This window comes from Lampetra planeri, chromosome 2 (assembly GCF_965212315.1).
Source record: "Lampetra planeri chromosome 2, kcLamPlan1.2.h2, whole genome shotgun sequence".
Lineage (NCBI taxonomy): Eukaryota > Metazoa > Chordata > Hyperoartia > Petromyzontiformes > Petromyzontidae > Lampetra > Lampetra planeri.
In genome coordinates this window covers 13,570,274-13,593,885 of record NC_136108.1, presented here as the reverse complement: position 1 = coordinate 13,593,885, position 23,612 = coordinate 13,570,274, and the positions used below count along the sequence as shown (strand labels likewise).

General features: G+C 41.2%; 1 protein-coding gene and 1 long non-coding RNA gene across 4 annotated transcripts; one reads left to right on the top strand and one right to left on the bottom strand.

The window, feature by feature from the left end:
- The first annotated feature begins 1,676 nt into the window (after window positions 1-1,676).
- Window positions 1,677-17,261, top strand: LOC144728516 (uncharacterized). Of its 3 annotated transcripts, none has more exons than XR_013587532.1 (4): window positions 1,677-2,095; window positions 4,455-4,623; window positions 8,955-9,370; window positions 10,922-17,261. It is a non-coding gene; the product is annotated as an uncharacterized LOC144728516 (long non-coding RNA). The 3 variants fall into 3 exon arrangements; XR_013587531.1 differs by lacking the exon at window positions 4,455-4,623 and having other exon boundaries at window positions 1,924-2,095; window positions 10,922-14,936; window positions 15,221-17,261; XR_013587530.1 differs by lacking the exon at window positions 4,455-4,623 and having other exon boundaries at window positions 1,687-2,095.
- On the bottom strand, window positions 15,483-21,871 carry FAM221A (family with sequence similarity 221 member A). The gene is made up of 7 exons (XM_078607997.1): window positions 21,639-21,871; window positions 19,703-19,876; window positions 17,885-18,075; window positions 17,292-17,498; window positions 16,996-17,121; window positions 16,733-16,824; window positions 15,483-16,034 (listed from the first exon to the last, which is right to left on the bottom strand). The coding sequence occupies exons 1-7, from the start codon at window positions 21,701-21,703 to the stop codon at window positions 15,924-15,926; spliced, it is 966 nt and encodes a 321-aa protein (XP_078464123.1). The 5' UTR covers window positions 21,704-21,871; the 3' UTR covers window positions 15,483-15,923.
- Window positions 21,872-23,612: the final 1,741 nt, after the last annotated feature.

Below are 23,612 nucleotides of genomic sequence, written 5' to 3'. Positions count from 1 at the left end.
AATCCTTAACATTTCATCTCGTTTCAAAACAATTATTATTCCACAGCGAGTACAAACCTTCTTCTTAATACTTTGTACCGGAAGTTTTCAGATTCATTTTCAGATTTCAAATTAATGGCAATAATGAGGTAATCAAATATGCCATTAATACGCATTTTAGTTTTTCCCTTACCAAAGATGTGACGGTAACTCTCCATTGAACAAAAAAAAGTTTTCATAGAACTATATTTGAGCACATACATACACATGTGAAAATGTGCTATGTATTGTTTTAGTGAAAAATCTACCATCATGCAAGTGAAGTATACTATTCAGTTGACATTGGCTAATTTACCGTGAGAAAAATGCTTCTATAAATCTTTTCTTTCGTGGTGGTATTTCGGTGAGCAAGGGACACTTAGTTTCAAATCACTGCACCTGAATCAATTAAGTGATGACGTCACCCTACTGCTGCTCTATTTAGGACCGGGAGCAAGTGATGGCTTCAACATTCTGGCAAATTTCCCGATGAAGCTGGATGTAATTTACAGCGAAACGTCGTACTCAAATTTTAAATGATGTTGATTCACTCTTCAACACACCGGTGGGCTAAAGTAGTGAACTATTTTGTAAACGTGACACATTTTTTACTGTTTAGCCATGTCGGGTGGTGGAGGATTACGACACATTTATAAATAACGCGATCGAACCCAAAAACCTTTATTATGAAGGGACACTTACTGACCCTTGGACCTCTCTATATGAACACTGACTTTGTGGTTGAAAGTATGAAATGAGTGATCGGAGTCATTGTTCTACTCTGTGGCTCGTGTGGAAAGTGAAGACACTCCGTCATCGCATTGGTTGCATGTCGTACATTGTCGCACTCTTACATCATTTGGTGTAAGATTCTACTTTTGATGTTTAAGTTACGGTTTCAGATATTTAAAAGTAAAACCACCAAAATGCACATAACCGTAGTCCGAGCACGCACACCTTTGGTGACTTGTCTTTCTACCAAAACACCATCACTGTCACCTGCCTGTCAATTTAGAACACTTTATATATGATGTAATCTGATATATCCGTGTCTGCACATGCCCAGCCAGTTACGAATCAGCAAATAGGGTCGTGAGATGTGCAAACGCGAGCTATATTTTCCGCAGCATAGCTTAGCACATACAGCAGTTATTTTTATACAGTACAGTATAATCAGGTGAGAGCCCACTCAGACATGAACACTTTTTTCATATTACCATTAGTATGGAAGTGATGGCAATGGAACATTAGTAAAGCCTCTGCAGGTACTAGTTACAGAAACGAACTGTACCTGTCAATTGTGGTGTTTACACAATTTAAATATGCTACTGCTGCCAGTGATCTCAAATTCACCAGTGTCAAATTATTCGTTAAAAACGAGTAAAATTGTCCTAAAGGGGATATACGAAATTGGGAAATTACCCTTGAATAATTTAAATTCATATAGCTTGGGATTGATTTTTTTAATGCATGTTATTAAACGTAATGTATATATATATGATATAAATGTAGTATTAACTAGAATACTGTATATTCCTTGGTGGGGAGACAAAGTGGTGCATATGCACAAACACGTGTCTGCTGATCTCAAATTCCTGGAATGCTGGAGTGTGACACCGAGCCTGGCACAGCCATTCTGCCACACCAGCTCACCCTTTGTGCTGTCAATTACACCGGAGGCACTCTGAAACAACCCGTTAACTTTGCAGTTCTGAATAGACCTAAAGAGTTGGACACGTCGCACGCAATCGTAAAACAAGCAAAGTGATCACTGTAAAAAGTCATTATTGAGGAAACAAAGGCTGGTGTGCGTCTTCAGTGGTATAGCCTGACTCCTCTCAAACCCCACACACAATCCTCCACCCCCCTTGCTGAGCTTGTAGTTGGTAGAGCCCAGGCTCACTGACCTCTCATTCAGAGTTTTGCTAGTTTAGTTGTTACAACTCCGTGGGACCGGTGGGAAGCTTGAAGACACTGAAGCGTTTCTCTGCAACAAAAAAACATTCGAGCGCCATCACATCACCATCGGGTGCTGTGACTTCACCATCGCCGCTTCATCTGCCCTCCTTTAACCGAAGTAAGTTCGTTTATAAATCACAGGAGCGTTTGTACGTGGTGTTTCCACCACCCCCTACCCCCCCTTTCATGTGTTTTTGTTCCTTTTCAGTGTTTATTCGTGCGCCACAGCATCGCTGGTGTGTGGTGTGCGTGGTCTGTCTTGGGGTGGGAGACTTTGGGCTGGGAGACGTTGGGCTGGGAGACTTCGGGCTAGGAGACTTTGGGCTGGGAGACTTTGGGCTGGGAGACTTTGGGCTGGGAGACTTCGGGCTGGGAGACGTTGGGCTGGGAGACTTCGGGCTAGGAGACTTTGGGCTGGGAGACTTTGGGCTGGGAGACTTCGGGCTGGGAGACTTCGGGCTGGGAGATTTCGGGCTGGGAGACTTTGGGCTGGGAGACTTTGGGCTGGGATACTTTGGGCTGGGAGATTTCGGGCTGGGAGACTTCGGGCTGGGAGACGTCGGGCTGGGAGACTTCGGGCTGGGAGACTTTGGGCTGGGAGCCTTCGGGCTGGGAGACTTCGGGCTGGGAGACGTCGGGCTGGGAGACTTCGGGCTGGGAGACTTTGGGCTGGGAGCCTTCGGGCTGGGAGACTTCGGGCTGGGATACTTTGGGCTGGGAGACTTCGGGCTGGGAGACTTTGGGCTGGGAGACTTCGGGCTGGGAGACGTTGGGCTGGGAGACTTCGGGCTAGGAGACTTTGGGCTGGGAGACGTCGGGCTGGGATACTTCGGGCTGGGAGAGTTCGGGCTGGGAGACTTTGGGCTGGGAGACTTCGGGCTGGGAGACTTTGGGCTGGGATACTTCGGGCTGGGATACTTCGGGCTGGGAGACTTTGGGCTGGGAGACTTTGGGCTGGGACACATCCTGGGCAGTGAATGTTTTCAGGGCAACGGGAAAGTAAACATGGCCCAGAGACGAACACACTCCACGACTGTAATGGCTCTTTCTCTCGTCAGTGTAACGGGGAAAACAACTAAATACATCGTTAATGTGATATGCAATACACTCACGAACAAATACTTGACGATGCTTTGTCAATAAACTGTTGGACGATGATAGTCCTTCCTTCCCACACCGTGTCGGTGATTGCAGTTCTTTGGCCAGACATTAACCGCTGATGGTGAGTGCGAGTTGGGTGAAGGCAGTGGGGGATTGGAATAAATAGTTCAGATATCACTGGCCACTGATGTTAGTCGTGGGTGCGAATCGAACTCAGGTTTACCTGCCTTCTTTGCACAATGCGTTCAGCACTTTCAAAATACAGCAATGCAGTAATGTAATTTATATCAAACTCTTTAAAATGTAAAAAGAAATTGTGTAACGAAAGCATATGGCACTTAAATTTCGATTTAAAGCTTTCGTGACTGCAGGGATTCATCTTCTTGGTTCTTTCGATAAAGTCACGTAGAAGGGAAATAAAAGAATAAAAAAAGTAAACATAATAAAAGAAAATTATCACGTGAGAATTAAAATTAAATTATCACGTGAGAATTTAATTTTATTCATTTTATTTTGTTAAAATAAAATTCTCACGTGATAATTTTATTGCTTTATTTTATTTATTTTATTATTTCCCTTCTACGTGACTTTACCGAAAGAACCAAGAAGACATATACCACTTGTTATATCTTTTAAAAATAGTCCTATGGAAAATAAATAATAGCATTAAACATCGTCTGTTATATTTTTTGTGCAGATTTTCCGTCTTACGAAGTGATGTAATGTTTCTGTTGGCATTGTGGGCACACCATACTTGGCATTCTAAGTGCAACTTCGGTTATCTGATGAGTCCTGTGGTGGAATGCGCCGTTACACACAGGGCTGATGGGTGGCCTGCTTTCTATCTAAATTCCACGTGAATCAAACGTGTCAAGATAACACTTTCAAGGACACGCTCCAACCCATCACTTCGTGTACAGATATTCCAACATTCTTGTAACGTTTAGCAACCCCCCCCCCCTACTAATAGACATAAATTAAAACGCATTGGCAATATTTTTTTAGGTGCGGGAATGCTCGTACAAATGTCAGCATTTGTAGGCATACATTACCATAGGCTGTTGATGCTCTCAACATTTGGAAATGCGTCATATATTCGCCACATTATTCCTTTGCACATATACATCTTGCGCATACAACTGGGTTTAATGTGAAATCCAGTAAGACCACTATATGTAGTCTTGCCTACTTGAACCTATTTACAATTTCACAACCGCAAACTCGCTCCCCCTTAAGTGGGAAAGACTGGCCCGGGTGCCCCCACCTTCACTACGCCCATGCATTAAACAGGGCGCCAACACAATTGAAGTCACAGAGTGAGTAAATGCGACAAAACAAAAACAACCACTGCTTCCCCCCCTCTCCTCCCCCCCCAGTTCTAGGTGCCGACAGATACTGGCCACAACTCCTTTTGCAAGAGTAAAAGGATTTTCCGTTTGTGTGGGAGAGCACGTGGCCATTGTGTATGTGTTCACAAGCTGCAGAGCTCGATTTATTTAATGCGACTTAAAAACCATTGGATAATCCAACCGGATAATCTACAAGGTAATCCACAAGTTAATGGATTTTTCTTAACATACTCATTTATGTCATGTTTCTTGAAGAATATTGTAAAGCATAACACCTGTATCGTGCTACAAAAGTATATAAACTGTGCCACCAAATAGGACCACAATATAAATACATCTCAGCTGGCCGTTCTTATTGAATGTTTTTAAATAACAAGGATTTGTTCATCCTTGTGTAACCCAGCTTAGGGTTTTCTCTCGAGTCAGCAAAAACTCTCTTTTGAAAACGAGGAGGGCAAACAATGGGCCAATATCAGACGTGTTTATTGCAGACACTAATCCGGCCACAAATACCACATTGATATCTTTCCACCATGTGACCTTGCTGACTCTTGCCAATAGCAGCAACTTTGTTGTGGTCATCATTATTTTCAGAAAACTATTACGAATAACGCATTAAATGTCTTCATTTGGAAAACAGTTTTGTGTATGCAGGTGAATAAATTCACTGACATTTTAGCAGCACTAGGTGTTCATGCAAATTAAACTCTTAACTCGCCACACTCCTTTAAAATGTACTCTTCCATTTTACTTCACCAGCAAAGTGCTTCTACAAACATTGCACCACGTTATCTTGCCATATCCACCATGCCTGCCCGCTATACAGTAGGTACACAGACTGTGCTGTCTGCTCACAAAGTGCTCATGCCTTGGGTTCTATATGTGAAGCCATTCCTTTCCTACATAACAAGTGGATCTGCCAACCGCCAGCAATACCTCTCTCTATACGGGCACAGGAGATGGGGGAAAAAAGTCAGTGAAAACATAATTCCAGACTCCTGGATCTAAACCCAACACAGCTGTGTTGAAATGAGACATGTAAAAACAATTTTACATGTTCCCAAAATAACAAAGTGGAGGTAAAGAGGTGCAGTAAATCCAATATAAGCAGCAGATCGAGGCGGTTATATACGGGTACAGTATGCTCAGTTCACCAAAGCACTTTTTGGCTGGCTAAGTATATTGCATTTTTAGGAAAGAATTCATCCTTAAAAGCTGCAGCCAGGGAATAACTTGACTTTGAAATATAAACCGGTTAGCTTCCATACTGTATGGAATGAGGCATTCGGTGCCCTGGCAGTCGAGGCATCTCTCACGAGCAGTCGCTGAAACGCTCACATTTCCAGGCCTCGGTCTCTAAACCTCCTTAGTGTTTGCACTCTCTCTCTCTCTCTGTACTATTTCACAATTCATTGCAAACGTTGACTAGAGCACGGCATTTACTCCCATGGTGGTGAACTTTGCAATAACATGTTTTCATACCTTTTCTACTCACATGCCCTGACCTAAACAAATCAGTTAAATGTGCCTTACACACATGTAAATTTTTATTATTTCAAACACAAATCCTAACGTGTCATCAGGCACTCACAATGGATGGCAAAGTAGCCGAGGGCTTTATAACTGCAAATGGTTATTCAAGTGAAATCACAAATGTGTGATAGCATAAAGTAAAACAAAACTGTAGATGACGGTCGGGGTACAAATACAAATACATTTTGAAAATTAAACAAGAGAAGAACCTTGCCTGGCTTTGGAATATATTCAATTGCAGCCACTAGCTCCTGTGCTTAAAGTGAAACCTCAAGATGGGCTTCCTCATACGTTTATATAACTTTGTATGCTCATTAAATGAGCTAAAAGTTTTTTCACGTGGAAGAAAATGAAAACTAATGAGTTTTGGTTATATAAATGCTGATTGAGAACGTTACGCTTTGCATGGAGTTGTTTAAACTGTATTTCAACAATATGAATTTAAATGAAAGCACCTAAAAAGGACTCGGGGAAATGAAGGACGGTTAAAAAAATGTTCAGAAGAGTAAGATGAATCAGACTTTCCATTTGATGCCCTGACAAAGCAGAGCCTGACATGCATCATTTATGTGATTAGTGAACTTTTAAATAGCTGCTAAAACTAGGTTGGTGCAACTTTTTTTGTTTTAAAACCTTAATGGCATCTCTTTTGCGAAGTGTGATGTGATTTAAATATGCTTAAATATTATTGGATTCAAACATATTCCCATAGGTAATCAAAGGAATACATGATTTACCATCGGATCCTTTGGGGGTGTCTAAACATGTTTCACTCCAAAAGATGTGCTGCTTTGTGAGAGGATGTTCTATAGGTTTTTTTTTCAAAAGGGTAATTAAAGTATGTTTGAGCAGACAAAAGATAACCTTTGGGAGATGGGTTAAGCTCACCGGGAATGATCCGTGAAATGCGATACGTGACCCAAACTAAAAAGTCACTTCCTCGCCCACCAGGTCCCTTGCTGGATCACATGTCCAGGAAATGCAATCAACCCGCCCTAACGACACACACTCACCCAAATGCAAACAAAGTTAAGAGCCCACAAAGCCACACACTTTGGCACGTAAGTTTGCCTACCACATAGTTTTACATTGGTGTGTGTATGCTCATAAATTTACTCTCAGGCACGGATATACTGATTTTGTACACTCTACAATGGCCTTTTGTGTGAGAACAATATCCTGTCTGACAATGAAACAAAGGCAGACTTTTCACAGACTTAAGATGTCGACGTTAATGATTTTACTCCAAAGTACTTTTTTTAAACATGATTCAAAGGTTAGGTGTGTCTTTCCGCATTGCAATAATGGCACAAGTATTAAATGTGGGTGTTTGAGGTCATCTTGGCCAAATACTCCCAACAACTGTCATACCCCACCCTTGAGGTACACTGCAAGGGCCAGAGACAAGATGTCTCATATCCTGTGTTAAAACCTTAAGGCAGACAACTGTACAGTTTGTCTTTATGTCCTACCAAATTATTTTATGAACGTAATACAAGGGCAGCAACAACACATCTAAAAACTGCTGTTTGGATTTCCTTGACTTTAATACAACTCTCCAACGATGTAAATGGCCATGAGCAGTTAGGAGACGTTCTTTACCAATGCTGTTTATTGAATGAGTGTTGCAGTAAATCATCCAGTACTTTGTTGCAGTGCCACACCTGGTTCAGAGTTGCACCTGCCACTGTGACTTTGAAGTTCACGTATGAGTACCATTATGCACCTGTGTCTGATTAGTTTACATTTATATTGGCACCGAAGCAAAAACTGATGACAAGGGAATTCTAAAATGTATATTCATTGATGGATTTACCACCAAATAACACTTCATGTAGTACTGTAATTTAATTACCCACCTTTTTAATCTGCTTCCTGAAAAAATCTAGCGTTTTAGAATATCTTACATTTGTGCGTAAAGTACGAAAAGCTTTTAGAGGACTTTTTGTACATTTTCCACCATGCACATGAAAACCAGATGATTGGCCTTGCTTCTAATTCCTTCTACGGGAATGCTTTCAAATTGCATCATGGGTGTAGTAATGACTAAACCATACCAACCTCCATCTTTCCCCAATCTCCAGATGTATCAAATTCTCAGCATAGCAGGTCACGGCTCTCGGGTGAAAGCAGTTCCCCCAGTTGGTACAGGTGCAGCCTGAGGAAGGCTGCTGGCAATTGAACACAGTACTTTTTGTTGTACACATTCACACACTGGGTCTGAAGAAATTAATGGCACGAGTAGTGGGATTTAAGCCATGGCTGCATTCTCGGCACATACCGTAATTAAAATGTTTGCCCATATTTACAGACTTGTGTTGGTGAAAAAACACCAGCAATCTTGGGCCAGATTGCTCTTTAAATCTGGGTCTGCAGCGTGGGACGGCACCACTTTAAGTGTTTTTCAAACGAAAAAAAATCGGCAGTGTGGAATGTCCATGTGTTTGCACAATAGGAACGCTTGCCAGAGTGAACCTTTCTCCAGATGAACCTTTCATTTAAATTCACATTGAATGCTGTCACAAAGTATTTACAGAGAAATGTGCACCATGAAGTGTGTGTAGAGCTAAGCTAATGGCAAAGGAGGAGTTAAGTTTGATAAAAAAAAACTAGAGTTTAAAAAAGATATTTGAATACAATGTTTCTTTAACTCTTGAAAAATATATACTTTTAAGCGGTACGAGATGGCACAGATAAGAGTGGGGATAAAAAAGGCACGTGTCTTTATCATCCATTTCCATTACATTAATTTCCATACTTGTTTCACTTAGAGGGCATTTAGACAATGTAGAGATGATCCCGATTCATGTAATTGCTTAGCTTGCTGGTATTATGCCATCTGTTTAAATTACTTTTTATTTAGACTATCAAATATATCTTCCACTCCATTTCTTATGGTCACTGCTGTTGTGGTACATTCATTCTCGTGAAGTACTTTATTCCGAAAACAATTACAAGAATAATTAAATATTTGTTGTTGTTGTCGCAAATCAGGCACTCTCATCCTGAATAATCGTTCGGCAGGAAGCGGAGAGTGGGAGTGTGCGCGCAGTGAAGGACAGTGGCCTTGAACAAAACCGCCGGCTACTGAAGAATATGTACAGCGTTGCCGACCTGCTGGCTTCCCATGGCTTCAGGTCGGGCAGGAGGCCGACATCCGGCAGCAGCAGCAGCACACAGCCTCCACTCCGGATGGAGCCGCCCCGGTCAGGGCTGGAGCAGGGGTTTCCTGGCCAGGATGTGTGGCACGACGCACCGCCCGCTCCCCGCGCCACACGTCACTCCAGCCTGACACTACAAGAGCACCCCGCAAGGGCCGAGCCCTCCAGGGAAAGGGCAGAGCTCGTAAGTGAAAAGGCGAACTATGAAGAGGGGCAAATGCAGCACCAAAGCCCCCCTGTGACCATAAGGTGAGGAGCTCGCTGGAGAAAAACGCACCGTCAAAAAAGTTCAGCATTTTTAGACATCATTTCCTTTCTTTGACTGCTGTGTCATTTGCCTGAAATGAAATGTGCTTGTACTTTGTTTGAACAGCTGTAACATAATTTCCTTTGAGAAACGAACAGATTACACAAATGTATATGTATGCATATTTGCTGCTTATACAGTACTTACTGTATGCCTATAAAAAAAACCCACTGGCATATGCAGAGAATGTGACAACAGTGCATTACATCGACTATTAATACTTAAATAGAATAGGTTTCACCCTTTCTGGCAATAAACCAGGAGTTAAGATTTTCAAACACCACATAGATACCTTTACGTGACGCTTGAACACACCTATCTAACACATCAATAGGCTGCAGGATTTATGCTGACCAGTCAAACAATATACACACATTTTAAACTATTGATTCTTACGTGCACAATTCTCTGCAAGTACTCTGATCACAAGAATCAATTTCAAATGTTAATCGATGCAGTTACATGCCTAGATATACACATGTGGGCAGATTATATGAATGCCCACTGTTGGTGCAATTAAAATACAATATAATTGACCGAAATGAGAATCCCTGGTAAGCTTGCTGTGGTTGCATCCTGGCAGCCATACCAGGTACATAATTTTATTTTTGTCTTGTTTTAAAGTGCTGCATACATCATTTATGCCATGGATAGTTACTCAGTGGAACAATTGCAGTTCCCAGTTTTATTTTTTTGTTTGTTTTCCACTGCTGTGCTAACTTTACGCCATAACTCATTCGGCCACGGTTTGGTTTTACACTCTCGTAATTTATATGGGTGATTAGAAAGTAATCACAATCAACTGGCAACAGGGTACACCTGCTATATGAAAGATGTACTCCTTAAGAAATATGAGCTCAGACACATGGTATGTTGAAGTTTGGATTTCACCAAGGCAACATCAACTTCACGGTCTTGGCTTCCGTTTTGGGGATTATTATGCTGATATTCATGCCCCCCACCCCACATACTGAAAGTTTCTTCCAAACCCATGAAATACCAATAAAATGTTGTCACCCTTGTAACAGACATGGCAAATATAATACAAAGACTGAGCCAAAGGGCATGTCTTGATTTGAAATGGCCCGTCGTTGTTTTCAATGAATGGTCTGCATCCGATTACGAATTGGCAGAGAAACTGCTTAAAATACAGTGTTGTACAATTCTTAAGGGGATGCGATACTGTATACACTGTATAAGGCGTTCACAAAGACACTGTAATCCTTTTGAATATGATGAATTAGTCACCAGCACTTAAAATATTGTTCCAATAGTTAAACTCTTTAAGATGTCCTAAATGTTTCAAAAACATGTATAAAAAATGAATGCAAAACAGCATGCTCTACAAAACACACACTCGCACATGATTGATGTCTACCCCTGACCCAGGATTTCAGCAATGGCTCATTGAAAAGAAAAAACAGAGAGTTACAAATGCTAAAAGCGTTCTAGTATTGATGCATTTTTATCACAATATTTATTTTGTTCTGCAGGAACTTTGAAAACCAGCTTCCATTATTGGAGGGATCAGATGAAAGCGTGAGTTACTGGCGGCGCCGTGGCCAGGATTTCAGCGTGCTGCTGGACTACACAAACCACCAACCGCCTCATGTTGACGTCTCTCCGCCTGCCTACCTTGCAGGGTTACGAGATCAACCCCCATCATACAACACAGTGCAGCATGGCCCTTTCAACCAGACTGCAGTGTCTCGCGAGGCAAACCCCCCACCGTACCCTGCAGTGTCTCGTGACTCGACACTTCCCTCGGAATATTCTGGATTGCACGGCTACCCAGCTAATGCAGAAGCAATCCCACGCCCCAGCACCTACCCGCAGCCTCCACCATACAAGGCTGAACCTCCGACCCTGGAATTATCTCAGAACTCTGCACCACAGACTACACAGCTGCAACAAAGTAAAATAAATCCAGACTATGCATTATTGACCGATCAGAGTAAAAATATGCACAGGAATAGCAGAGAAAAAGTGAATTCCAAATATGTATCAAGCCATTGCTGTAGTGACTACCAGGACATGTCAGGGATGTATTACTCCTCAAGTCAGTGTGGTCAGGACAGCAAGGACATGTTGGTGAATCCAGGCAAAGGAAGCACTTCCCTCCAGGCAACATCAGATGCACATGCAATATTGTACACAGGAAAACAATACTTTGAAGCAACCCCCCTACCAACAGAGAAGATTGAAAAACCTCAAACATTCAGGCCTCCACCGCCAACATACGAGATGTACCAAATGAGAAGCAAAGATTGCTACAAGGGACCAACAACACAAGTTCAATTGAAAAACTTGTGTTGTCATACGAGTACACATGAAAATGGGCAGTACAAGTCATCAGCAGAATTTTCCCCAGACAGATTATTTATGCCTCCTGAATCACAAATGAAATATCAAAATGTACAGCTGCCCACATACATCAAACCACCAGATTACATTTCTCAATATAAAGAGAATACATCCCAGCAAAATCAACATGCAAGCAATGAAAACAGCATTGACTCTACTGGTGAAAACAAACAAAAACTTAGAACAGCTCGTGTTGAATACATTCCATTCACAGACCCACGAGTGCGAATTGTCCCCAAGGCACACTGGGAAACTGAGCGCCAAAATCAAGACAATGGTCACAGTGTGAGGAAGTCTACAAATGACAACAATTCTGTAAACTACATTCAAGTAAAGGAAGGTTTAGACAAACAATTGTTGTACTCAAAGCAAATACCACCTCCATCACTTGTGTTACCTGTACTAAATCAGGATTCATATGTTTGGAGAAATTCGCAGTCAAACCATGAAATCAACAAGCATAAAATGCATTCAGATGACATAACGTACATGCAGTTAAAATATCCGGACAGTACCTCAACAAGTGCTGATCATGCATTTCACTCAAGAAAGGGCCACATACAAGAAATAGCAAGTGAACATAGATCTGTGTTGCATACAGATAAAAAGGAGGGTATTCTTCAAGGTGACAAGACACATGAAGCAAGTGGTGGTCAGATGCCACGTAGCCTGCTTGGAGTCCGGACCGGCGTGCATCAGCGAGGAGCTGTGGGAGAAACTGTGTTCTGTTTGATCTCCGTGCCAAGTCAGTCTGTGGATGTGGATCAAGGTGGCATTTGGCTCCCAGATGTGTCAAACGGCAGCAGTAACGCCGTTCCCGAACACTCCCACCAGCACACGCAGTCTGCAAGTGAGCTGGAGCTGCAAGCACTCACTGGGAAAATGATCGCCGAGGAAGAGGCACGCAAGGCCAAAGAAAAAGCAGAGGAAAAGGCGAAAAAGCATGCATGTGAAAGCCAAATATTAAGTCACCCACTGAAATTTAGTTCTGAACTAAAAGGTGAAGCAAAAATGTATGACACACGTCTAAAACCACTATCACAAAAACATCAGCTTAATAATGTTACCTTGCACTGTGTTCCAAAGCAGCTATATCCTGATGAACGAACATTTGTGTCACAGAAAAATAGACAAATTCATGGGCATGCTGTAGAGGTGGAGGGTAAACATTTCCAAGCTTCTAATTGCAGGTGGAAAACCCAGAATTCACAAAATACATCCCATATTACTGGTGAAACGAAAAATGAGGAAATTAAAAGTGAATTTGGATCTAAAATAAATGGAAAACAAATACAGATTCTTAAAGAAGGTAATACTAAAGTCGGCTCCAAAGGAAACAAATCTTGTCAAAACAGGGAAACTGGAAAGAGAGGAACAAATTGTGGCAAGGAAAAGTTCAATAGCAAGTATTTCTATAAAGTCAAAAGCTTAAAAGAACCCACAGGAGCACATAGTCAAGCAGCTATCGAAGCCAATACACAAGTTCCTACAATAACATTGAAAGGAAACAGTCTTGCAGATTCATTTAGTTTTGGACAGTTTCTACTGAGACCCGTGGGAAGAAGACCATGGGATGTGGTGAGCGAGTTGGAAAACATAAATCGAGAGCTGCAAGATGATCCCGAGGAACAAGACCACGATCCTTCCATCCAGCGTCCTCAAGATGTCTACCAACGCTTCCATGTGCTCATGCCCAGTGGGCAGAAGGATGAACTGACACATACACTAGAGAGGAGAAAATCGGAGCCAAACCTTTCAGAACTGCCATCTAGTCAGTATGAAAGATCACACATTGCATGGGGCTCAAAAAATAGCCGTCAAAATGTAGGGGATTATTCATCACCATACTCATCTGACGGTTCTACTACCAACAAAGTGGAAATTGATGATGCTGATGATGGAAATGAACAAAACAGGATTAAAGATAACTTGGAAAAAGAAAACTTGCATTTCCATCAGAAGGGGCCAAGTGAGAGACTTTTGCATTACAACAGAAGCCATGGGAATGATGTCTATATGAGCACACCATCATCATCACTACAACGAAGACATGGGCATTCAGAGCCAGATCTAACAGCTCTTATTGCCTCTCAAGAACTGGGAGATGAACATGAAGATCAATCTGAGTTAGGTTTTACATCTACATCACTCAAGGAGTCCCTTGCTGAAAGGGCTGCAAGGATTCTTGGAATATCTATATCTGAAGATGCGCTTCTTGCGCCAGATAACATCACTGCAACAGAGAGCAAAGATGCCTTGACCATGGAATTTGATGGTAATTTTTGCGACATTACTACAGGCACAGAAAAGGCCACACACAACTCTAATAATTTATTTGGTGAAAATAAGTTGCTCTTTATAAATGGTTACAGTGACAATGAACACAATGAAACATCAAAACATGGTTTACAAATTAAAAACAAATGTGACAGCCACAAAGATAAACTTAACAAATCTCTAGTAATTCTTTGTAAAGAGGAGCTAACATCATACACCAGCACAAAGCTGTATGAAAGCCACACTCAAGAGGAAATGTCACCACCAAAATATGCCAATGGAAATCAGCCTGACAGAAAAACAGATGATGAGAATACAATTAGGAACCAGGTTATCTGTGCATCTGGAGATCAGTACAATTGCAATATCACTGGCTGCATTACAGAGCCACGATTCTATTCAAGCTGTAGCATGATCTTTTCCCCAATTAAAATTAAATCTGAAAACACAATTCATGTGAAACATATCGAGCAGTCTAAATCCCCTCTAATAGTAGAAAATGTCTGTTCTATGAAAGGTGAATGTGAAGACTGTTCTGACATCCCTGGCTGTCTCTGTCTGGTGAAGGATGATGGGTTTGTAGACAGTTTAAGTAAGCATGAACGTAGAGATAGGCAGCTGAATGAGTGTAACCGGATGGCACTCGCAGAGCATGCTAAAGTCGCATGGGAATACACAGACAACCTTAAAGCTGCTGCATCGGATTCCATTAAGGACAATGGACACGGCTTGGATGATGTGCACGGTTGCTTACCTCTGCATGTTCCCACTGTTAAAACAAACACTGCAGCTACTAACGCTCTGCTTGCTGTGGATGTCATTTGCTCCTAACCTGCTTCCCATCCCGACTAAAACAGTCAAGTAAAGGTATTGGCACTTCATAACAAGTTTGCACCATCATACTGCATGAATCGTTACACATTTCTGCTGTCATTTTATCTTACGAAATAATCTTCACGTAAAAAAGTATTACATTTCAGTATTGTTTATTGAAACCTTCAGAGTATCCGAACAGAAATGTCTACTATATTGTATTTTTGGTGTTGTACTCATATTTTAATGTGGGAAATGTTAAAATTATTTAAATGTAGTCATTTCTAAATGCTATGTTCGTCATTTATAATAAAATTTACACTTTTTTTGTTTTTCAGATGGATATGATCCTAGTCATATTGAAATGGTATAATCCGATCATGAAGAAATGTTCTTGGATATATTCTTGTCAATGTCAACATTTCTTTAAATGTTTATTTTTAACAATTGTCATGATAATGTTAGTGTTTTTTTTAAATATACATTTGCAATTGTGAATACAGTATTATTATTCATTGTTTACTTTTTACTAGCCTATGTGTTTATTCAGACAATCAATGCATGCTTATTTAATAGTCATCTGCTGTCACAAAACAAGTGATGTTGTCAAGAATACTGTTTTAATCAAAATCAGCACAAAAATGTCATATATCAAGCTTAATATTGTTTTTGGTAAATATTCACTTTCATTGTTTTGTCAACAGTTTACGTATTATTGTACTCCATTTTAAAGTTACACGGCTTTTTGTACTGTTGAATTTTATTTTTCATATTAAACCAGAAGGAATGTGTATGCAATATATAATACCACAACAAATCTTAAAACTGCTTCAGAAAACAGAGTATATATACTTTTTTAAACTAAGTGATACTATATATATGAATGTTTTTGTTCAATAAAAATACATTACAAATATGATAAGCTATAATAGGATCTTATACCTACAATGTACGTACATATTTTAATGAAATTAAGACTTTAAAGGTAAATTTCATATGCATAAAAGGTCACTTATAGCCATGTCCCATCCGAGCAGATCTTTACTTTCCAGATGGTGTGGCTTGTTTTCCCTTTCCACGTGACTGTGTTTTGGCTTGAGATGGTGCCCTTCCACTTGCACCTGTTCTTGCCTGTTGTCTTTGAAGTTTTATCTGTGTGAAGCAAGCTCAGCTGTTCAACACATTTACTTTGATAACATGTACTAAAACAACCTCTTGTTTCAACAGTGAAGCCACCTTACCTTAACTTCTCAAAATGATTTTATTGCTCTTTATTATGCAATACTAAGCTTTTTCCTTTAATTAAATCTACTATGAATTCTAAAACATTTTATTGTATACATGTGCACAAATATATATTATGTTGTATGTGAGGTTTTTAAATGTTTTCCCCCAGATTATACAAATTGTGTTTTCTGCATCATACCACGACTCAAACGATTCCATTTAGAAATCACAGCAGTGCATCCCATGTGTCCGAGAATGGTGAACCAAATCGATATTTCAGAGGATTTACCATAACAAATATACCTTTTTTAATCCGACAGAATGGGGTGCACTTTCCCATAATCTCTGAAATAAAACTGTTGAATGACAAAGCTGATATTATTTTTTTATTCTCAGTGGTGGAATTTAGCTAAATAATATGAAAATGTTGATTTAATATGGATTTTTGTAAGGTCATTGGTGGCCAGGCTGAGACCATCAACTCATCACACTTGAGAACTCAGTTTATTTACGGGTGGCTACTTGGATTAGAACCCAGGATGCCAAACGTGCTGACTCAGTGCTCTGACTTATGAGCCACATGGCCAACTCTTGCATGAGACTATTTTAAGAAAACCACTCACTCTTTCCTGGTAACGCTTTTCCAATTCTGCCATATCCTCTTCTTCACTGAGCTTTAAGTTGGTGATGCCCTGTGTGAGTGAGTTCTTGGCACCTGCAGCAAAATATTTAATTGCAGCCAAGTACAATATTGAATGTTCATGTAAATTAACCAACGAACAATTTTAAAATACTGTAGTGTTATAATCAAAAATGTATATTCCATGACAGTATGACTTAGGAATATACGTACAATGTATTTAATCTTGCAAAAAACGAGTTTTACCTGCATCAGCTGTGGATCTTGAAGAATTATGGGGCAGTAGTGAGGCTGCTGTCCCTGAATGTGCCCTCAAAAATGGATGGTCATGAGCAGTGATGGGGGCATTTAGCAAGTCATCTCCTGGAACACCTACAGAAAATGGTGCACAAAAAAATATTAGCTGTATTTCGTAAACATGGAAACTCATAAAAAAATATATTGTGCACTGTGTTTACATGTGTTGTTCAGTGCTGTATTTTGTCACATAAAATTCTAAGAACTGCATAAAACAAGCGTTTGTTCTACTTATGAATGCTCACCTACACCACTTGCATCGAGTCGAAGGTAACCCTCAGCTAATGAGCTGAAGCCGGTGAGGCCCCCCATGGCTGCATACGGTACATCATGTCCAACTGGCTTCCCACGATCCACACGCTGCTCCTTTGTTTCCACTACCATCTGGTGAGCTCGTGTCGGGTACCCACAACTGCATGAGAATGAGCTTTGGAAGCCCTTGCAGACTGCACCTGCAAATAAAGAGTATGCACTTTTATAGTGGTAGAAAGATTAATTGTAGATTCTGAAATACTGTACTAACATTTCAACAATGGTACCCAAGGAATACAAATTGTGCAGCAAATTACACAGAAAACATCAACCATAACAGTGAAGTTTAAGGCTTTAGGGGTTTAAAAGGTTTAAATATAAGCAGACTAGTGTATATATTTTCTATATATGTAATTAACAATAAACACTTATAAGAATTGCCATGTATGTATATGTTGAACTTCTTTCGCACCGCACATAGTCAACCATGCTAATCGGACGTGCGGGGAAAGGACAACAAATTAAACACACATGCCTACTTGTTTGGACTAAACATTTTTTAAAGGATGTATTTGTCCCAACTTACATTTTTTACAAACATATGGCTCATATTCACGGTGCTCATTGGCTGGATGCTTGCAGTGACAGCGGATAGCCTGGGATCCATTGCTTGGAATATAGAGGTAGGAAGCACAGCGACATCCATGAACTCGACAAGGTAAATGTATCGGTCGTTCTTTGGGGATCTCCTCCAGGTCAGTCTGGTGCTGCTTGTATCTGAGGAAATGTAAACAACTAACATTTTCTATTTACCAACAACTGTATGATTAATTTGGTTTAACACATCGGCTTTCGTGGCCAACATCCATAAAGGTGTATTGGGTTAGATCGCGTAAATATAAATGTGTTGTCAACACACCACCACCTGACAGCCAATTAGAAAGGTTTGTCACGGAAACAAAATGTGCCAATTAGTGACTACTTAAGCTTACCAGTGTGTTGGAGAGTAAACCCACAACATTTACAATTTGAGTATGATGTTTTGCTGGTGATTACAACCAGCTTCAGGCGATTTTACAGAAATGTAAAAAAAGTTTTAATGCTTGCAAAAATCCTTTATTATTGAATAATTGCCAGCCCAAACGATTAAAGTGGTAGGATATTAATTGTTTAACCGTTTACCACATGTCGATATTCAAAGTTAATCATACCGCTTTATACAATTTGAGATAAAAAAAATATATATATATTGCCGTTTGCTTTGAGAATCTATGTGGTATCAGGTTTTAAAAATTGGCAAGTTACTGCTTAAATTGGTAGCGTTGGCAAGTACGAGTATTCACAGATGACATAGCATTTTGAAATCGAGTAAATTTTACATATGACATCAATGTATATTCTAGTGTATAATTAAAAAAAGTGCTTAAACGTAAAAAATATGAAAATGTGATATACCCGGTCAGGAACATTACCTAATGAATAAAACTAGCTTGTAAAATAAGTAATGCATTGCAATTGCAGGCAATATAAAAGGCAATGCATAAGGAAACCATTTCAGTAGTGGTTCAGATACACCTTATTGGCTATATCTACATATATTACAAAGGACAGGGATGCTTTTGAATGTAATGGTTAGCACATCGCATTTGCTAGGAGATCGTTAGGTCGCTTGTGGTGGGGTAAAGTGGGTGCTCCCATCTTTTTATTCTTAGGTTTTTTTCGGTAAAGTCACGTAGGTAAAACATCAAAATTAATGATAATAAAATAAAACAAAAAATCACGACGTTTCGGAGGCAACACAAGTCTCCGTCATCAGCCGAATTAGCTGCATCACTTGATGCAGCTAATTCGGCTGTGACGGTCCCACCTGATGACGGAGACTTGTGTTGCCTACGAAACGTCGTGATTTTTTGTTTTATTTTCATTAATTTTGATGTTTTACATACGTGACTTTACCGAAAAAACCTAAGAATATGCTCCCATCTTTTCCAGCAAATCTGGTGAGCATTGAAGAGTGGAGCTTCCTCTCGTGGAGGCCCTTCCGTTAGCAGTGGTGTGAGTAAGCAATTGCAGGGCTGCACCTTTAAACGTATAAAGGACATCGCATCAACCTCTGCCATCATTTCAAAGGCAATTGAGTTCTAAACAAAAGGTGAAGCAGATTTTATGTTAATAGCACAAACGATCTGCTTTTAAGTAGATAACTTTCAGTTCCATTCTTAACCTCCCTCCATGGATCCGGTTTCCATTATGATGAATCATTGCCAGTAAGCTCTGCATAGCAAATTAACATTTTGGATGGTTAGTAAACGTGGAATAGGGAACTATGTTAAGGCGTGCGCAATGGAGTTTGAGACACCCTGCTGCAAGAAAATTGAGACGAGACAGCAAACAGAAAACACACCTGTGAGTGCAGAAGCATGGGGTCTCCGGCCCCACAAGCTTGCAATCTATGCCGGTCGGACCGCTCCAGCTTACGAAGAAGCGATTGCGCTCCCGCTGGGGGAGCACCCGTCTCTTGTAGTCGGCGTACTCCTGTGGACTCATCAGTTTCCCGCCGTCATCCTCTCCAACGATCCTGTCAGCAATCACTCGTGACTTTAGCTTGACTCAGTCAGATAGATCAGACGACACCGATTTACTGTGACCTGCTGAATTTCGATTTAAAACTTTCGTGACTGCAGGGATTCATATTCTTGGTTCTTTCGGTAAAGTCACGTAGAAAGGAAATAATAAATAATAAAAATAAAATTCTCACGTTTCGGCCACAACGCAAGCAGCCATCCTCAGTGCTGGTTTGTGTTCTCCAGCGATGTTGAATTAAAATGCAATAAATATCAATGTGAAAGTTAGTGTTTCCCGCACGGTGAATAAAGCCAATAATTTCCTTCATTTTAAAGCAGATGAGTCTATAGAGGTCGTGGGCTTGTTTTGAGGCCAATTTTAGAAAAACCCTCTTGCGTTTTTACATTATTCTGAAAAATTTCCTACCATATGAAGATATTTGACCGTTTGAACTTAATGTCAATGGAAGCCAACAGTAAAAGTAGAAAAGGGCAGTTGGATCGTTTGTTCCATTTCGTTTGGGAACATGAGAGACATTTAAGTTTGAAATGCAATTCTCATGCCTCCACAATCAATTTTACCAGCTGAAATACTCTGCACATGCTCTGACTTGGCGAACCATGTAAAACATTCATGAAATTGGTAATTTTTTTCTGAGTAGTGGACACTCAAACTGAACCATCAGTTTCGTGGACCAGCTTAACACCACACTGGTGATGCTGTACCCTAATTCCGGCTTCATTAGGCAACTGTGAGGGGGTTTTATTTATTTAAAGCTTTCGTGACTGCAGGGATTCATATTCTTGGTTCTTTCGGTAAAGTCACGTAGAAGGGAAATAAAAAAAAATATAGAACAATAAAAATTATCACGTTTCGACTGCAACACAAGCAATCATCATCAGGTGTGAAATCCACAGCAAGAAAATTTGAAAAAAAGTGGCGTTTTTTTAAATTGTTTTATATTTTTATTATTTCTCTTCTACGTGACTTTACCGAAAGAACCAAGAATATGTGAGGGGGTTGTTTGTGAACATGTCCATGTTTGGAGGAGGCTCGTGAAGGACGATGCTGCTACTAGGCAGTTGGAGGCAGTTGCCCTCCGGCAGCAACGGCGGGCAGATGAACGACGCTCACAACAACGAGCGGAGCTCCGGGCAGATAAAATCCAGCAACGTTGGCACAGCCGGTGGTGCATCCCACGGTCATCTCAGTCAGCCAACCCATGGCACCTGCTGGGTCTGTCCCGAGACCCTCCCTCTCAGCGAGCCTTCGACAACTTCACGTGGCCTCAAAGTGCACCCAGCCTGGCACAGGCAACGTAGGGACGTCACCGTGACTTCGTGGCGGGTTATTGGTATTGGTTTGCCGATCCATGCCATAGCAAAACAAAAGCTAATTTCAAACTATTCTATTCGATAGGTGCGGATAATCGCCTACCGAAGGTGAATCGTTAGGGCTTAACGGCTAGATTCATAACAAATTGTAAGCGTTGTTTATGGCGTGCGATGCCAAGACTACGTGACAGCAACCTTACTAATTGGCTATGTCGGGTGGTGGCGGGTTTAACGACACATTTATATATTTACGCGATCTAACCCTCCCCAAAACAATCTCTATTATCAAGACTTACAATTGAAAAAAACCGGCTTTTATAAAATGCGCAAACCTGTAAGGCGCACTCGTTAAACGTTCAAAAAAGTTTATAGAAAAAAAGTCTATATTTAAAAAAAAACACGCTCAACCACACGGCGGGGAAAGGGGGTCCAAACTTGCACCTCTTGTACTCGAGATACTCGTCCACGGCGAACGCCGCGTCCGCGCTCAAACGAAACCCTTCCATGTGGGGGTGGTGGTAGTGGTGGTGGTTAGCGAGGATGATGAAGCGACGATCGAGCTGCAGTTCTTTGAGTTGATTCGATCAAAAGTCTCAAGAGGGACCCCCCCTCACTGCCACCGCCACCAGCCGCGGTGTCACCCAGGAAGGGTGCGCGGCCGTCTCCGTGGCGACGCGCCCCTGTCACGTGACGCCGCGCCCCTGTCACGTGACGCCGCAGCGACGACGTCGTCGTCGTCACGCCGAGTGGCCACGTGCGCGTTGCTGCTTTTCCTTTGTCCGTTTCGTTGGTCTTGAACCGAGCACGCTCGAAATCAGAATTTGAATGTTTTCGTTTTTTTTATCACTGAAGGAATCCGATGAGCTGTAAAGCTTTTTTGTTTAAAACAGATGTCCAGTGTTGTATTGATACAGAATAGTGTTTCTTCACGAATTTCCGATGAGCTACAAAGCTTTTTTTAAACGTGTCCAGTGTTGTATTGATACATAAGTGTTTCTTCACTGATTTCCGATGAGCTACAAAACAGATATTGCTACAGAATAGTGTTCTTCACTAACTTTCAGGTGGGGGAGGGGGGTACTTTCGCCGAAAAGACATCATCGTTAGAGCCACTGGCGTTTGACAGCATTGATGGGATGCGTCAGGGGCTGCACTAAAGGCCACCAGGGGCCGCCAGTAGCCCGCGGGCCTTGCAATGAAGAAGACTGCTACAGAAGGATACTGCATCTAAGCTGTACCCAAAGTGATCAATGTAGAAGAGAAAAGTTGCACATTAGAAGACCTGATGCAAGGCAGTGATGAGGATACTGGCACTATTTGGACACTCACGTAGTTTGGACAACAACAGGAACATTTAAAGTGTATTGTGCAGAAAAATGGAAGGAACCGGAAATAGAGAATGGCTTGACGACGACATAAGAGATTGGTGTCGGAAAGATGTGGCACGACTTTAGAATATTGGCATGACACAGAGGAAAGTGGAAACAAACGACGAAATGTTGCAGTGGACACTTATGGGCTATCTGCCTATGGTTCATGATGATGATGACCACCACATCCCCCACGATATTATGCGTGTTACCCAGGAAAGCCTCAGTGAGTCTCATGATCCTGTTTAAGGAGGGTCCTGCTAAGTTTTTTTTTTGTAGTAGGGGGCAATGATTGCTCTGTTGATACCAATTGTATGTGTGCATGTTGAACCACTTTCACACCATACCTAGCCAACCGTGCCAATCGGAGGAGCGGAGGAAGGACAACAAACTAAGCACAAAAATAAGTTATAAATGAGTTTTAAATTTCCAAGTGCGTAGCTGCAGTGTCTTCCTAATATCGGAAGAGCGTTCCAGATGGCCACAAAAGCATATCAATTTCGCTTTTAACGCAATTGACTAATTAGCGGAAAACTTTTCTTTTTTTGACAAATTTGGTCCGTGGCTTAACTATTGTGAATGACGTCGCGGGATCTTAAACATCCACTGAAGCTGACGGCGTGTTTCTGTTGGTTAAAACACCCGCATAATTGTCCAAGGCGACTGTCGGATTCGAACCGTGAACCTTGCTACAAGTGGGGAACGCGCTGCCACTGCCCCATGACTGCCAACATTATCAGGGATCCCTCACATTTACCACTATAATTAGGGTGTCATCACCTCCGAAGAGGATCTCTCCTGTTATCATGAACAGTTCGCCACAAAAAGACCAACATTGCATCAACACCTGCACGATATCACCATGGCCAACACAATAGAGTACTGTACAGTGTAGTAAAACTCAAAATATCCGCGCTACAATCCGCGAAGGTCAAAACATTGTGGGGTGCCACCGCAGTTCGTGGCAACTCCCGAAATCCGCTTTGTAGAAGATCCCCAAATCTGCGAGTTTTTTTTGCCACCAAGAGCAGCCAAAAGTCTTCAA

Excerpts from the sequence above, each read along its gene's own strand:
- FAM221A (XM_078607997.1), bottom strand. The coding sequence starts at position 21,703 with ATGGAAGGGTTTCGTTTGAGCGCGGACGCGGCGTTCGCCGTGGACGAG. Across the intron at positions 17,122-17,291 it reads ACTCGATGCAAGTGGTGTAG|GTGTTCCAGGAGATGACTTG; the intron begins GTGAGCATTCAT and ends CATTTTCTGTAG. Across the intron at positions 16,035-16,732 it reads AAAAGCGTTACCAGGAAAGA|ATAAAACTTCAAAGACAACA; the intron begins GTGAGTGGTTTT and ends TGCTTCACACAG.